We start from the raw sequence: 12378 nt of genomic DNA on the forward strand, positions 1-12378 counted from the left end.
TTGCCGTGCGTCCACAGAGACTCGCGCTCGGAGCAGGCCGGTGAGGGTGCGAGGGGAAGAGAGAGGCAGAGCGAGGCCGCCGCGGGTGGAGAGTACGTGGGCTGCGGACCGGCCTTCTGGGGCGGGGGCTGTCTGCATTCGGAGCTCATCCAGTATCACATCAACAAGCGCTTGAAGAAAAGCGGCAGGATGCAGCGCGGAGCATCAGGCGAGACGCTACCGGGTCCGGTACCGGCCGCGCAGGCCGCGGCGAGCGACGCCGAGGAGTCCGTGACACAGCAGAATGAAGCCCTGCAGGACGAGATCCAGAGGCTGGAGGATGAAAACGAAGATCTTAGGGTTTGTTTTGTATGCTTGAGAAACTGTGAGGATGAAATGCTTAACAATGATATCATGTTAAAAAAGATGGGTGGATGGAATGGCCTGGAGGGTGGATGGATGAATAGATAGATAGATAGATAGATAGATAGATAAGAAGTTTAATAGATGGAACAGATGGACAGATTGAAATAAAGACTTTGTCTCTTTAGGAGCTGAGACAGACAGACAGACAGATATGTAGATAGATGTGTTTTATTTAATAGATAAGTAGGATGGATGGATGATACAGACAGACTTTGCCTCTGAGAACTAAAAAGACAGACAGATAAGGAGGTGTCAAGAAATTAGAAAAAATCCTTTGAATATGCACAGTGTAAAGCATATTTGCGCATAAAGTTAATACGCAATACATATGTTGAAAACCATTAGGAAAATTGTTAAATGATGCAAATGATTTTAATGAGTTTACCAAATTCTGTGGGTCAGCATGCCAAATCATAATAAATGCACGTCTGCTCCTTTGAAAATGCATTTGATTACCCGTCTGCTCAACAAGTGTATGGCAACAATGTTTTCCAAACACAATTTCGGTTCCCACTCAAACTGATAAATTAAAATACTGATGAATACATTATGACCAATGAGGGGTCCATTTGCCCAGTTGACTCGTATTAACAAATTCTGGACGATTTTAAAAATGTTGCCTTCTGAAAGTGAACATAACCTTGAAAGTACTACAACAATGTAAAAAATTTTCCCCAGTTTCAGAACAAAGCAAACTACAGTAATGAAACCGGCCTTGGTATATGCAAAATACGGCATCACTAATTAGCATGTTCCAGCAACAGTTTGCCAAGGACTCATTAAGCATGTAATTTCTGCAGTTTATTCAAACAATGTAAATGCAGAGATCTAATTTGCATATTTCTGCAATGTTTTTGCAGAGTATAAAGCTGCAAAATAAGGGTTTCTCCCAATTTCTTTATTAATGTGCACACTCTGGTTTTCACAGAATGAGATTGAGGAGATGCGGACAGAGATGGAGGAGATGCGTGACACCTTTTATGAGGAGGACACTTGTCAATTACAAGATATGCGGCGCGAACTCGAGCGTGCAAATAAGAACTGTCGCATCCTTCAATACAGACTCCGCAAGGCTGAGCGCAAACGACTTCGCTATGCACAAACCGGAGAAATTGACGAGGACCTCCTGAGGAGCTTAGAGCAAGATTTGAAGGCAAGTAGCAGTGTTTATTATCTTTAAAGGAAAGCAGAGAAGGTCTATGATTAATTACCCATCCCCAAGTGCTTACTTGCACCATTTTTATCTAATTACTAACTTGTCACTTAGCTGATGCTTCTATCCATAGCAACATTGCACCCAAGACATTGTCCCTGGAGCAACCTACTGTTACGTTTTTTTCTCAAGAGCATAATGATACTTTATGAATCAGATATTTAACCACTAAGCCACACCACCGCATTCCCACAGGTTGCCAAGGATGTGTCTGTAAGACTCCACCATGAGCTGGAGAACGTGGAGGAGAAACGAACAAAGACAGAAGATGAAAACGAACGATTAAGACAGAAACTTATTGAGGTGGAAGTTACAAAACAGGCTCTCCAAAACGAGCTGGACAAAGCCAAAGAGGTATGAATGCAGACACAAATCACTACAGAGTCTAAGTAGTTCTGAATATTACACATATTCATAGTGTAGTGTTCATTTGAATTTGTTGTGTCCAGTCTCAGAAGCGAAGAGGAAGCAAAGATGCACAAAAGCCTGAGAGAAAAACTCAGACACCTACAGAAGTAAGTATAAAACATTGACATTAACTGGTAGGGCAGTGGTTCCCAACCGGTGTGCCGCGGCACTAAGGGGTGCCGTGAGATCTTTTGAGGGTGCCGCCAAAATTTCAACAAAATTTTTTTATTAAGGCAGAATCAGTGTAAACAGTATTCTCATATCATCTAGGACTGGGTATAAGGTGTTGTTGCATGCAAACTCTCGAAATGAAACAAATAAATAAATAATAATAAAAAAGCTACGGAGATTTTAAATATCTATTTCCTTATAAGGGTGCCGGGAACTTTTGAAAGGCTTTCCAAGGGTGCCTCAAACAAGAAAAGGTTGGGAACCACTGTGGTAGGGGGTCAAATGAGGCTGTTTGTAATGCAAAGATATGAAGATATGAGTATTACACAATAAAATGTAGAGCTGTGGTCACGTTTGATGGACTAAAAACCCATACAATTGCCTTGTCTACTAACAGAAAGGTGCTTGGTTTAAATGCGACTTATATTTGAGCTGTCCTTCATATAGTGCAAAACCATTGATAATGTTTTTTTTCTCCACAAAACCCTGCCGAAATTCTTTCTAATGTGCCAGGACCTTAAATGCAACCCTTTTGTTCACAGGAGGACAATGAGGACCTGAAATGCCAGCTGTCCTTCATTAAAGAGGAGGCTACCTTAATGAGAAAGAAAATGGCCAAGATTGACAAGGAAAAGGACCGTTTGGAACAAGAGCTTCAGAAGTATCGCTCCTTCTATGGGGATCTGGATAGCCCTCATCCAAAGGGTGAAGCCGGTGGCCCTCCCACTACAAGGGAATCCGAACTCAAACTCCGCTTGCGGTTGGTGGAGGAAGAGGCCAACATCTTGGGACGTAAAATAGTCGAATTGGAGGTGGAGAACCGTGGCTTAAGGGCAGAGTTGGATGATCTTCGAGGAGAAGAGTCATCTAATGGGGGCTTGTCCGGAGCGGAAGGTGGAATAGGGCGGGAACAGGGGTCTGAGCTGTCGGAGCTTAGGCAACAACTGCAGTTGGTGGAGGACGAAGCTGAACTTCTAAGGAGAAACCTGGCTGATGTAGAGGATCAGAATAAGAGAGTGACATGTGAGCTGAACAAACTGCGCTTTAAAGAGGGTACAAGGCACACCTCAGGTGGCAACGCAACAGTTGCTGCCAATGGAGCGGGTGACAGCTCCAAATCCGAGGCCTTGCAGGAGGAGCTGAAGGCAGCGAGGAAACAGATCAATGAACTGAGTGGGAAAGTGATGCAGCTGCAGTATGAGAACCGTGTGCTGCTTTCCAACATGCAACGGTATGATCTAGCTTCTCACCTAGCCATCACGCCACGGGACAGTGACGCAGAGAGCGACAGCGGTCCAGGAATCGGAGGGCGTAGAGGTAGTGATGATGACTCGTCTTCCTCACGCCTCCCTCCCCATCGCAAACGTGAAGGTCCTGTTGGAGGTGAAAGCGACTCGGAGGAAGTCCGCAATGCTCGGTGCCTCACGCCAACCCGTTCTCTTTATTCTCCTGAATCTGCGCGGCTCCTCTCGCGCTCCATACGGGACAGGCAACAGATGATTGACATCCGTGCCGAAGCAGAGCGATTGGGGCGAACCATTGACCGCCTCATAGCTGACACCAGCACCATCATTGCTGAGGCGCGGGTGTTCGTAGCTAATGGGGATCTTTTCGGCCGTATGGAGGATGATGACGATGGTGGGCGGATCAGGGAGCATGAGCTACTCTACCGCATCAATGCTCAAATGAAATCCTTCAGGAAGGAGCTGCAGGGGTTTATAGACCGACTTGAAGTTCCAAAACCTGAGGAAAGAGATTCAGAAGAGCCTTTATCTGTGAGTCTGGCAAGAGTCTGTGTGTCTATGTGAAGAATGTTTGACACACCGTAAAGGAATAGTTCACCCAAAAATCGAATTGCTATTATTTGCTCACCCTTGACTCTCTTTCTTTTGTGGATTAGTGACCAGTGGCTTTAAATAGCACATAAAATTAAATAGCGCATAAAATTTAAATGCAAACTGAAAATGTAAAAATAAAAGATAATTCAGAATTTTTATGCAGCAAAATGGGTGCATTTCAGTGAATGATCATTAATATTTTGGTCTACTAATCAAACAGTGGTATTGTGCAAAGTGCAAATTTTATTAAAATTCCATGTAAAGAAAGAGAATGTCATTAAATTACAGCAATTCTCATTTTGAGGTGAATTACTCCTTTAAAGGGAGTAAGTTTAATAGTCAAGAACAAGAAAGCACTGCATAATTCAGAGAGTTCATCTCCTGACTGCTTTTAACATTTAACATAATTTTTTTGATTTGCCAAGATATTTAAACTATGCAAACAGAAAATGTTAATGGCTATAATATCTTAACCTTTCTCTCTTTCTCTCTGATCCTGTCTTCCCACGCACCCCTGTTTTTTAATGCATGTTCGTTAATCCTGTCGGTTATTCACCCAGATGTTTCAGCCCATCATTTTATTCATCCTCATTCTAGTGTTGTTCTCCTCGCTCTCTTATGCTACCATTTTTAAACTTGTATTTCTTTTTACCCTCTTTTTTGTCCTGTGATTACCATCCGTCCATTCATTAGCATAGTCTCGCCCTTTGTTTTCGTTGTTTGTTTGTCAATGTTGTGTTGTTCACCATGGTTGAAGAATCACAGGACGGTCACTTTCCAAGCACAGACAGCGCGCTTAAGCACAGAAGCCTGCAAAACCTTAATTTCCAAAAAGCTGAAGAATGTTTTACCCAAATCGAACATATACGGCTGCTATTGGAAGATATACCGTGAAGATGAGGGGTTTTTTTTGCTACTAAAGACTGTGATGCATCATAGGGAAACACTGAGCCACTGGAAACTACATTATCCAGAAGACATTTCTTGAGGAATATATCAGGCACACTGACGCTTGCTTTGAAAGGCTTGCAATGACATATGGAATTGCAGTTTACTACTAAGGGGCATGTTACTACATTACCCAGAATGCCCCATGCGCTCTAAGATACTTTACATCCTCTGGAATGATTTCCTATCAGAAGCATGCAATGGTGAGTAAGAATATGGTATATAACTGTACACTCAGAGAGTCTAGAAAGAATATGCATACAAGTGTATGGGTGGAGAATATCTAACAGGCTTTATGTTTGACTAGAGATGTCAGGAGTCATGCATATGTGACAAGCTTATTTTTTTGGAACAATTATCTCATGAAATTGCACACAAAGATGCATGAGATATGCTAAAGAACAGCTGTGACTTCGATGGGGTGGGTGAACGGGGGTCCAAGTTCACATAGAGTGCCTGTCTACATGATGACAGTGTGCACAAATTACTTTCTGCTGCATACTCTGTTGCACCAGAGCAGGATCAGTCTACTGCTAAACGTGCTTCTCATTCCTGCAAGCATGTCATGGATCAGCAATTTGGAAATCAGAGCTTGATGAGTTCTTTATGAGTTTATTCAGCTTGTTTGGCATCTCCAGGTTTAGTAGCACCTGAGTCTTCATGTTGTCTGTAGTAATTCTTGAGTAAAATAATTAAAGCTGTAAATAATTGCAAAAACAAGATCTGCGGAAGTACTGGCTTCTGCATTTGTTTTGTTTTGTTTTAGATGGATTTAGCTGATTGACAAAAAATTACACTTGGAAAACAACAACACATCTGTTTGTGGTGATATTCTTTTTGGGAACTGGAAGTCATTTTTTCTCAATTTCCTGCCAGCTAAAAGTAAACTCATTAATGAAAACCATCAAAGATACAATTTGGCAATTCTACTGTGTCTCCATTCTCAGAGTCTTGTGCTTGGTTGTTTTCCTTGTTCTCCATTATTGTGCCTGGAAACTATTTAAGTCAGTGGCCAATATTAGGGCTGAACTATCGGCCGCCTTGTATATTGCGCAACAGCCACATGTGTCAAATAAATACAAGTGTGAGGCGCCCATTAAGAACCGTGGACAGCACACTTAGTATCCGCTAATTCCGTTCAATGGTATCTTAAAAATAAAATGGACAGAGTGTTTTGAGAGTCACAAATAGCTCAGTTGCCTGTGGGCATTAGTAGAAGTCGAAACAACTGGACTAGGAGTCACAAGACCACAATCTGCCAAGTCCTAAAAGCAGACCAGCAACAAGACAGTTTCACAGAGGTGGGGTAGAACTGGGCAATTTAAAATAGCCATGTAAACACTCTCCCTCTGCCTTTGTAATTTTAACCTAGAATGTCGGTGACGACAGTCTCTTGCATGGAGACCACAAATGCCGGAATAAATCTGACATTATGACACCAGACACCTGGCAGGTCTGACGTCGCAGGGGTAAATACTTAGAGGCACTATAAAGCCCCAGGGCCCCCTCAGGACTACAGTTGTTTACCCATGAGCTTCGGAGAGGACCATAGTGCCGGACAGAGGAAACCTTTTAGATCCAATACACAGGATTTTTACGTCACACCACTGGAAGCAAGCCTTCACGGTCTTTGCACAGTTGAGTACCGGAGCTGTCGAAGGGGAGGCAGTACTGAAACAAGCACAACTTGATTTAAGCAACAAACCTGTATTCGAACAAGTTACTCATACACACATTCTGGAGGGTGTTTCAATTCAGCGAAAACAAATGAGAGGAAGTTACTGGAGGAGCCAATAAGATTTACCCGGTAAGGATTAAGAAAGCTTGTAGACAAGTACAGAACATTTTTAAACCTTTTTCAAGTATTAAATTGCTACTGTTAACTACTAATTTCTGTGATCTTTCACTTAAATAAATGACAGTAAATTGCAATATTTACATATATGAAGAAACATACTTGAATATTAACAATATGTACTTAATATGTAAATAATTTTGGTAACTTCACCTAAATTTACAGTACTAATATGAGCATCCGCCTTTAACCTATAGAAAGTAGGTGTGTATCAATCATTAAATGGTGCTCTTACTATATCTTTAGTTTAACACATAATTACAGAGGGTATAAATATACTTCCATTTTAACGTCATACAGTGATACATTCTGGAAATTTCCTGAGTTAAACTGGGTGTCATGTTCCTTGACGGAAAAAAATTCCATTCCTAATACCCACCGTAAATCAAAGCTTCGTTACAGAAAAACTTGGTGACGTTACCACGGAAAGGATGCAACTATTCTGAGCTCATCCAAGCGGGTAAAAGGTTCTACACTTGCTTGGAACTTTGACCTCATCTCTAACCTGAAAGAAGCAGTGTAATCTTGTAGTCAAAGATCTAGACTGGTTGTAGGAGTAGGTTTTACATGGGGTTACTTTTTACTATTGTGCCTTTGATCAGGAGAGATCAGTTTACTCAAGGGAGACTGTGCATGTTATAAAACTGACTTTAGAATCCCTGAAGTCCCTTTAGGTAACTTGAGCATGTCTAATGAAGTTGGTGTCTAAAGAACTTGCTGACAATTTTGACAGTTAAGGGCTGGTTTGAAGGACAGGGAATGCATATAGAAATGGTCAAAGCTTTAAAGCAGGTGTTCAGAGCAGATAGCTGGGATTTTGTTTCCTTCCCTATGTCTCCTTGAATGCAGTACAATCAGGAAGACTTAACTTACATTCACATTCGTAACACCCTTAAACTTTAAAGCATGCAATTGTAGACACTAGAATTTTTTACAATCAGTTTATTTTGGATACCAGCTACTACAAGATACTCTGACTACTTAAGAATACTGTAAAGAATTAATAGGCTATTTCTCAATAATGAATATCTCTTTTGTCTTCATAGACATATTGGTGGACTTGCCAATGTGGTCACTCCAGTGACCTTTCAGGAATTGCCAAACAGGTTTCTGAGCACAGACAAACATACGCAGAAGAATGGCTGCATTGGAATTGCACTGTGGGCCGGAGCCTGGGAGTTGTGTGTGGGGTGGAGACAGAGTTGACCTGCTTGACAGTTTTGACTCAGAGATGCAGGAATGGGAAGATCAGCTACAAGACATGCAGAGGAAGATTGAAGAGGTGAGACAAATCTGAAGTGAATTCAGTCATTGTTACAGAACCCATATCCTTGCAAACATCTCCATGTCTACATTTTATTCAAAAATACAAATGAACTTCAAAAATATAGTGCTCTGGTTAGAGTATAAACCATTCCAAAAGATCTACTGGCGCTGCTATCCTGCCTGTACTAGAGCCATGAAGTTGTTGATGTTGTGATAGTACTCACAAACAAGAATTGTGATTGGCTGAAAGGATCTTGACCCCCTGTTGCCTAAGTTGGCTGCATCGCTTGGATATAATAATAGAGGCTTCGCCCCACAACACCATGACAGATGTTAACAAGCTTATTAAACCCTTATTAATAAGGGTTACAGTCTACTTATGAACATTCACAAACATTCTCTCACACCAAAACATAGGAATGAATTCAGGCTGAAACAGGCCAACCAATATGTTGTTGTTGGTAGATTAATTAACCTTTGAGCGTGCCAGCCCTGACTCTCATTGACCTCCCTCTCATTCCAAAAAAAGAAACCTCATGCTGTTTACTTAAGCACAGGTTGCATAACTAGTCTATGCAATACATTATGCAAGTTGTATATGCTGACTTGTGGATTTAAAACATTTGCTTTAATTTAGGTGGGCAAAAAATCATACTGCATGAATGCTGAGCTTGTCTTAACATTGTGATTGTATTTCAGCTGTATAATGAGGTCAAAGCAAGAAGAGAAGCCAGCGAGAGCAGCCCAAACAACAACACAAACAAAAACCTGGACATTACTTTGCTTCCTGTCAGCTCTCAGTATAGCCACCAGGCCAATGGTTATCATGAACCCCGAGGTCACCCTAACAACAGCCTCCCAACTCGTCAATGCAGTGAAATAAGAGAAGATCCTTCGGTTATGCAAAGGTTTGGGTTTCATCACCCCAGTGAATACTGTCATGGCCCCAACAATTACATGCTTAGTTCCCTGAGCAATGGCAGCCATTACCCTGCCAGTTGTCATGATCTTGAAAGGCAGGATGCCACCCTAGACATACTCAATGGATACCTTCAACAAAGCCCACATTTTAGAAGGAACACAGGGAATTTCAGAGTTTCAAATAGAGTGAGTACCTATTTCATCATTGATAATTATTTCCATAAACTGGACTTTTACACCTCAGGGACTTTACTTTATCCCTTCAACATTCCTCCTTTTTAGATTCAGAACCCCAAGGTTCCAGTTACGACTTATCAAGACAGCACAAAGACCAGCCTGGTTAAAAACAGGTAAAACCTTTTTGATCTTGATTTCTTGTCCTATTATCATGCATGTTTCTTTTTGGTTATAGACCAATGCTTAGTGCTTGCCCAATTTCTTCTTGTGACTACTTGATTGATTAGCTTTTTCACATTAGGACTGCCTCGTGTGTGGTACTGGAGGAGATAGAGGTTGAGAACAAAAAGAACAAGAAATCAAATTGGGATGACTCCCAAGCCCGCCATGTTAGCTGGAAAGACCCGGTTTCATCAAACGACCTTCCCCCTAAAAATTCAGCTTCCAAACTGGCAACCAGACAAAGAGATGCTTCACCTGTAATCCCTCGCTCCACTTATCATGAATCATCACAACAACCTGACAGGAAGTGCCTCTTGCTCGACAGGAAATCTGGCAGCCCATCAGTACTGCGTAAGTTCGGTGCCATGTTGCAGGAGAACGAGGGAAAAACCCTGATAGAGGATGGTCTTGTGACTACCGTTGTCTCCACTGAACCTCTGAGGAACAACAGCACTCCCATTTGCCAGAGCAAGTTTGATGCCAGACGGGCATCCTCACGTGTGCCCGTCCAAAAATGCATTGCAGACTGTGATGCACTGGTAGCAGATTTGGAGCCCAGCCAGGAGTCTTGGGCAGCTGGTGCTTCTAGATACCTCCTCAATGGAGACAAAGACAGTGGGAATGGTGGTTGTGTTCTTGAACAGCATGGCTTGGCCTGTAACTTAAGCCAGACACAGTCTCACCTTAACTCGGGGTATCACAAGGTGGCTTCATTGTCTAAATCCCAAAAAGCGGGCTCCCAGAGTGAGGACCTATTTTCTGACTACCAGATGGTGGAAAGGATTCTAGGAGCAAGATCTCAAAATTTCAGTACGGTACACAGAGGACTCGGTGTCGACATGATGAGACTGGGAAATGACAACTTGGAGCAACTTCTGGAAATGATGGAATTGGAGAACAGCAGAAGCCAGAGGGTCACATTCACACAGCAACTGGACAACAAGCAGGTGAAGAGGGTACACATGTGATCAGCACACACACAAAATTTCAACGCAGTATATATTTTTACCTATATTATTACACACATGCTCCTCCTCTTTCCTGATTCTGGAAAGTGTGCTCTGACGCATCAGGTTTTTAAGTAAACCCAAAGACCATGCACATTTAAATAAAATAGTATCTAATTGTGGCAGTAAGCTGGTTCTCAAGGATCAAGAATTAGAAATCTTTCTTTTGGTCCATAGGAGCTATGATCTTCCTCATCCCATTTTCTGATTTCTCTCTTAATGCTACTTTGCTTTCTGTTTCTGCTAACCTGTTAAATAAAGTAATTACATAAAAATACATTTGGTACATAAAATACAAGTAAAATAATCCAAGTATTGATTATTTATCCAGAAAGATACTTACATTAAAACTTTTTTCCTCTCCAGGTCAACCGTGAGTCATCTCCTGCGCACAGCAGTAGCCATTTTTCTCGTCCTGCTCGACCAGCCAATCAACGTCGTCCATCCAGATGGGCTAGGCATACTCACGAAAACACAATTGCTCACACATCCTGCCCACCAAGCCCTGGCCTGAAAGCCAAACAATTCTTGAATTCGTATTCCCGGCACACAGAAACTGTCATCATGTGACCAGGATACAACAATCTTCAAAGGACATTTTCACCCAATGGCAAAGATGAAACTTTGACCTTTTGTAGAACACAATCTACTTTTTTTGTATATACAACCACCACCACTACATCAAAGTACCTTATTGCAGCCCACTAGGATGGCCTATGGTATTTTCCTTAAATAACTTCAAAAGGATACCGCTTTCATTTAACTCTGCGCTGTTTGAAGTGCTTTGGAAAGAAACTTCAGTGGACATTTTTTGACCTGGTGAACTTCTGTGCCTATATGAACCCTTCATTGCCTTTTCTCTTTATTTCTTTCTGTCATTCTCATTCAGTTTTGTATTCTTTTATTCTGTTTTCTATTTTCCCGAGTGCTTTGTGTACAGTGCAGTTCTTACGGTGTAGGGCATTTTTGTAACCATATAAGCATGTATGCAACAAGCATAACATGTATTTAAACATACGTGGCAACGAGTTATTGAGCCTTATCTATTATGCATAATCTGTAAAGGAGTGTGTAAACATTTTGATGTTCTGTCCATTTCAGTACCGCATTAGTGCTTCATAATACTGACATGAAGAGGAAATAACAGGCTCATAATATTTTTATAAGCCTTATTTGACTGCGCCTGATGTGGGCTGTAACTACTCGGTGCATGGCACCTTTTTGCGGGAACATGTCTGCATTCTCCAGCCTTGTAAAAAAAAAAAAAGCCAAATGAAGTGAATTATTCTTTAAGTTCAACATCTGTGAAAAGTAAAGTATATCTTTTGACCATATTATAATGAAGAAATGTTTTTGGAATGTTTATTTATTGTTGTGACATAACCCTTACAAAAACGTGATGCTTTTTGTGTTTTTTTTTTCCTCTGGATAATAAACGCAAGTGCTTTGACAACTTAGTTTATTGTTTTTAGTGGTGATTGTTAATGTTAGCACTAATATTTCTACTCACTTCTACTTTTCTTTGCAATCTGACAAGCTAATTTTCATCTGGTGGACAACAAAACAGACAGCAAACCTATAGACTTAGAGAACCCACAGTCATCAAGGGCCAAGACAGTCATAAACCATGCCCCTTCAACAGTATTCGCTATTCTTCTATTAATATTCCTTGATTCAGTATTGTGGTTCAGTTGGAAATAGGTCACCATAATAAAAGGTGCTGGCAACTTTTGGTTCAAGCAGATTTTAAGAGTATGTTCTTGTGACTTCGGCCAACAGTCAGGTAAATACCAGTGTGTTGATAACTTTATTAACCACATAGCAACAACCTAGCAACCACCTATAATATCCTAGTACCACATCGGTAACTTCTTCAAGATCATGCAGTACTCAAATGTTCTTCAGAAATATAAAAATATAGTTTAGTATAGTTTGTGACAACACGGT

General features: G+C 41.3%; 2 protein-coding genes across 4 annotated transcripts in view; both read left to right on the top strand.

Moving 5' to 3' along the window:
• The window catches only part of LOC122332798 (protein SOGA3-like), a 5700-nt gene extending 830 nt beyond the window's left edge, over positions 1-4870 (top strand). Inside the window, exons 2-7 of the mRNA XM_043230203.1 lie at positions 1-339; positions 1334-1558; positions 1814-1972; positions 2068-2133; positions 2740-3972; positions 4596-4870. The exon at positions 1-339 is cut by the window's left edge and continues 358 nt beyond it. Of these exons, the coding sequence (XP_043086138.1) occupies positions 1-339; positions 1334-1558; positions 1814-1972; positions 2068-2133; positions 2740-3972; positions 4596-4706 (2133 nt within the window). The 3' untranslated portion in view covers positions 4707-4870. The remainder of the gene's footprint in view (positions 340-1333; positions 1559-1813; positions 1973-2067; positions 2134-2739; positions 3973-4595) is intronic.
• A 75-nt stretch (positions 4871-4945) lies between these two features.
• Positions 4946-11888, top strand: LOC122332799. Of its 3 annotated transcripts, none has more exons than XM_043230206.1 (6): positions 4946-5186; positions 7885-8120; positions 8804-9211; positions 9308-9375; positions 9504-10371; positions 10798-11888. In XM_043230206.1, the coding sequence occupies exons 2-6, from the start codon at positions 7977-7979 to the stop codon at positions 10999-11001; spliced, it is 1692 nt and encodes a 563-aa protein (XP_043086141.1). In that variant the 5' UTR covers positions 4946-5186; positions 7885-7976; the 3' UTR covers positions 11002-11888. The 3 variants fall into 3 exon arrangements, with proteins under 3 accessions (XP_043086141.1, XP_043086140.1, XP_043086139.1); XM_043230205.1 differs by lacking the exon at positions 4946-5186 and adding an exon at positions 5286-6620; XM_043230204.1 differs by lacking the exon at positions 4946-5186 and adding an exon at positions 5287-6790.
• The last annotated feature ends 490 nt before the right edge of the window (positions 11889-12378 follow it).

The sequence above is a fragment of the Puntigrus tetrazona genome, unplaced genomic scaffold (genome assembly GCF_018831695.1).
Source record: "Puntigrus tetrazona isolate hp1 unplaced genomic scaffold, ASM1883169v1 S000000148, whole genome shotgun sequence".
NCBI lineage: Eukaryota > Metazoa > Chordata > Actinopteri > Cypriniformes > Cyprinidae > Puntigrus > Puntigrus tetrazona.